The sequence below is a fragment of the Cupressus sempervirens genome, chromosome 10 (assembly GCF_028749045.1).
Source record: "Cupressus sempervirens isolate cs-2001-9-10 chromosome 10, ASM2874904v1, whole genome shotgun sequence".
Lineage (NCBI taxonomy): Eukaryota > Viridiplantae > Streptophyta > Pinopsida > Cupressales > Cupressaceae > Cupressus > Cupressus sempervirens.
The window spans coordinates 325,761,117-325,764,377 of NC_143127.1; the positions used below are offsets into that span (position 1 = coordinate 325,761,117).

Here is a 3,261-nt window from a genome sequence, read left to right on the forward strand (position 1 = left end):
AAAGTAAATTTTATCTCCCATTAAATTTTTAGCATTACAAAATTAGAAATGCTTAAAAAATGCTAACTATTATATTTTTATATTTTTGGCATATACTTTGCTTAAATCCAAAGTATTGTTAAATGAAAAATCAATTTTAAAATTTACATCTAATCAATATACTATTTAATTTTACTAAAAGTTAAAATTATAGAAATAATCATAATAGATGAATAATTAATAATAAAAATAATATTAATAAAATATTGTTATATCTATTAAAAATACTCATTATCATGTCATTCACACGACAGTACAGGAGGGATGTCGGATGAAACAAGAGGAGGACGGAAGTGTTAATTTAAGCGGCGGACGGTCTAGATATGTTGCACCGTAGTTAGAGGGTTAAGTAAACGTTGGCATGGACCACTTGAAACGTGGGGACTACTAGTTGCGTAAGCACGCGTCTTGGAGCGGGCGAAGGGTCGCCTCTTCTCTATAAATATAGCTTTTTGTTCCTCTTTTTCTTACATAATTTCATTTCGATACTTCTCTTCTCTGCAATTTCGAACGCTCGCGTGCTCCGCTCCCTTGAAAGGTTTGTTTTCCCAATTTAATCCCTTCTTTGCGGATTTGTTTTGCCGTGGTTGAGTAGATCAAAGTTCTTTTTGTGATTTTCTGGTTTCGCTATCGATATTTTAGACTTTTCAAGGGTTTTTGAGTTTGGTATGAGCTTATTAGTTTCCACCATCACATGGCTTCTGTATGAGAATACTCGTGCATCTTTAGGGCTTGATTTTTCTCTTAGTTTAGGATGTTTTAGATTTAAAGAATGGTTTTTTAGAGTATCGCTTGATGGTCGTGCATCTTTAGGGCTTGATTTTACTCTCGGTCTGGGATGCTTTGGATATAAATTTGAGATCTTGGTATTATGATAGGAGATCGGGCCTTTATGCCTTTTAAATTGATGTTTTGTAGCACTTTAGAGGTTTCCATGAAGTACGCCATCAGATCAACAAGTTATTCTGAAAAGCCTCATTTGTATTTTTTTACATGTTTAACAGATTTATATAGACAGTGAAATCTAGCACTCAAGATGCAGATCTTTGTAAAGACTCTTACCGGAAAGACCATCACACTGGAGGTGGAAAGCTCCGATACAATTGATAATGTGAAGGCAAAGATCCAGGACAAAGAAGGAATTCCTCCAGACCAGCAGAGGCTGATCTTCGCTGGGAAACAGCTTGAGGATGGACGTACACTGGCAGACTACAATATTCAAAAGGAGTCGACCCTTCACTTGGTTCTCCGTCTGAGGGGAGGCATGCAAATTTTTGTCAAAACCCTTACTGGAAAAACCATCACACTTGAAGTGGAGAGCTCGGACACAATCGACAATGTTAAAGCCAAGATCCAGGATAAGGAGGGCATTCCCCCGGACCAGCAGAGGCTGATCTTCGCTGGGAAACAGCTCGAGGATGGACGTACACTGGCTGACTACAACATTCAAAAAGAGTCTACCCTTCATTTGGTTCTCCGTCTGAGGGGAGGCATGCAGATTTTTGTCAAAACCCTCACTGGAAAGACCATCACACTTGAAGTGGAGAGCTCGGACACAATTGACAATGTTAAAGCCAAGATCCAGGATAAGGAGGGTATTCCCCCGGACCAGCAGAGGCTGATCTTCGCTGGGAAACAGCTCGAGGATGGACGCACACTGGCTGACTACAACATTCAAAAAGAGTCTACCCTTCATTTGGTTCTCCGTCTGAGGGGAGGCATGCAGATTTTTGTCAAAACCCTCACTGGAAAGACCATCACACTTGAAGTGGAGAGCTCGGACACAATCGACAATGTTAAAGCCAAGATTCAGGACAAGGAGGGCATTCCACCTGACCAGCAGAGGTTGATTTTCGCCGGGAAACAACTCGAGGACGGACGCACATTGGCGGATTACAACATTCAGAAGGAGTCTACTCTTCACTTGGTTCTGCGTCTGAGGGGAGGTATGCAGATCTTCGTGAAAACCCTCACTGGAAAAACAATTACCCTTGAAGTGGAGAGCTCAGATACCGTCGACAATGTCAAGGCCAAGATCCAGGACAAGGAAGGCATCCCCCCAGACCAGCAGAGGCTTATCTTTGCAGGAAAACAGCTTGAGGACGGACGGACGTTGGCTGATTACAACATCCAGAAGGAATCCACGCTCCACCTTGTCCTCCGTCTTAGGGGAGGTATGCAAATTTTTGTTAAAACACTGACAGGCAAGACAATTACCCTGGAAGTCGAGAGCTCGGACACCATTGACAACGTCAAGGCCAAGATCCAGGATAAGGAGGGCATTCCCCCAGATCAGCAAAGGCTAATCTTTGCAGGAAAGCAACTCGAGGATGGACGTACCTTGGCGGATTATAACATCCAGAAGGAATCTACCCTTCATCTCGTGCTCCGTCTTAGGGGAGGCATGCAAATTTTTGTGAAAACCCTGACCGGCAAGACCATTACTCTGGAAGTGGAAAGCTCGGACACGATTGACAATGTGAAGGCTAAAATCCAGGACAAAGAGGGTATTCCGCCAGACCAGCAGAGGCTCATCTTTGCTGGCAAGCAGCTGGAAGATGGGCGTACCTTGGCGGATTATAATATCCAGAAGGAATCGACCCTTCATCTCGTCCTTCGTCTTCGTGGTGGGATGTAGGCTGCTTTTAGGCTTGACCCTTCTGATACTTGGGTGATCAAAGTTGCAAATAAGAATTTCATTTCGTAGTTTAATATGTTAAAGTAGGCCTTTTTATGCTCGAGCCTGAATGGCCGATTAAACTACTATGTTCTGAAACAGTTATATGATATGATAATTTCTGCTAGATATTTCGTCTATGATTTTGAGCCTATAATGGGATCATTGTCTATATTTTAGGCTTTGCTCTGATTTTTCATCAGCATGTTTGTTTAAGGTGGAATGATTTCTTTCAAATTTTTTATCTCTAAATTTTTTTAAACCGTGATGGTTAAATTTAAGGCTGTATTTAGTTTTTTTCCCTATATCTGTCTTCCAATATGCCCAACCGTCTTGCAATATAAATCCTGAGTAAAATAGTTGCTTTATCATCCTTAAGCTTATTTGTTAGTCCATTTCTGTATATCTTGAAGTAGTCTGCATGAAGTTCTGCTTTATTATCGTTTACTGTGTATTATGCTGTTTGAGCCTAGATTTGTGCTGATGGTCAATTTTAAAGGCTTAATGTTTTACACTGCTCAGTTTTTGGTCTTTTATAAACTGTG

General features: G+C 41.0%; 1 protein-coding gene across 1 annotated transcript; it reads left to right on the forward strand.

The window, feature by feature from the left end:
• Positions 1-508: 508 nt before the first annotated feature.
• Positions 509-2,856, forward strand: LOC149533939 (polyubiquitin-like). The gene is made up of 2 exons (XM_089806038.1): positions 509-577; positions 1,044-2,856. The coding sequence occupies exon 2, from the start codon at positions 1,076-1,078 to the stop codon at positions 2,675-2,677; it is 1,602 nt and encodes a 533-aa protein (XP_089662164.1). The 5' UTR covers positions 509-577; positions 1,044-1,075; the 3' UTR covers positions 2,678-2,856.
• The last annotated feature ends 405 nt before the right edge of the window (positions 2,857-3,261 follow it).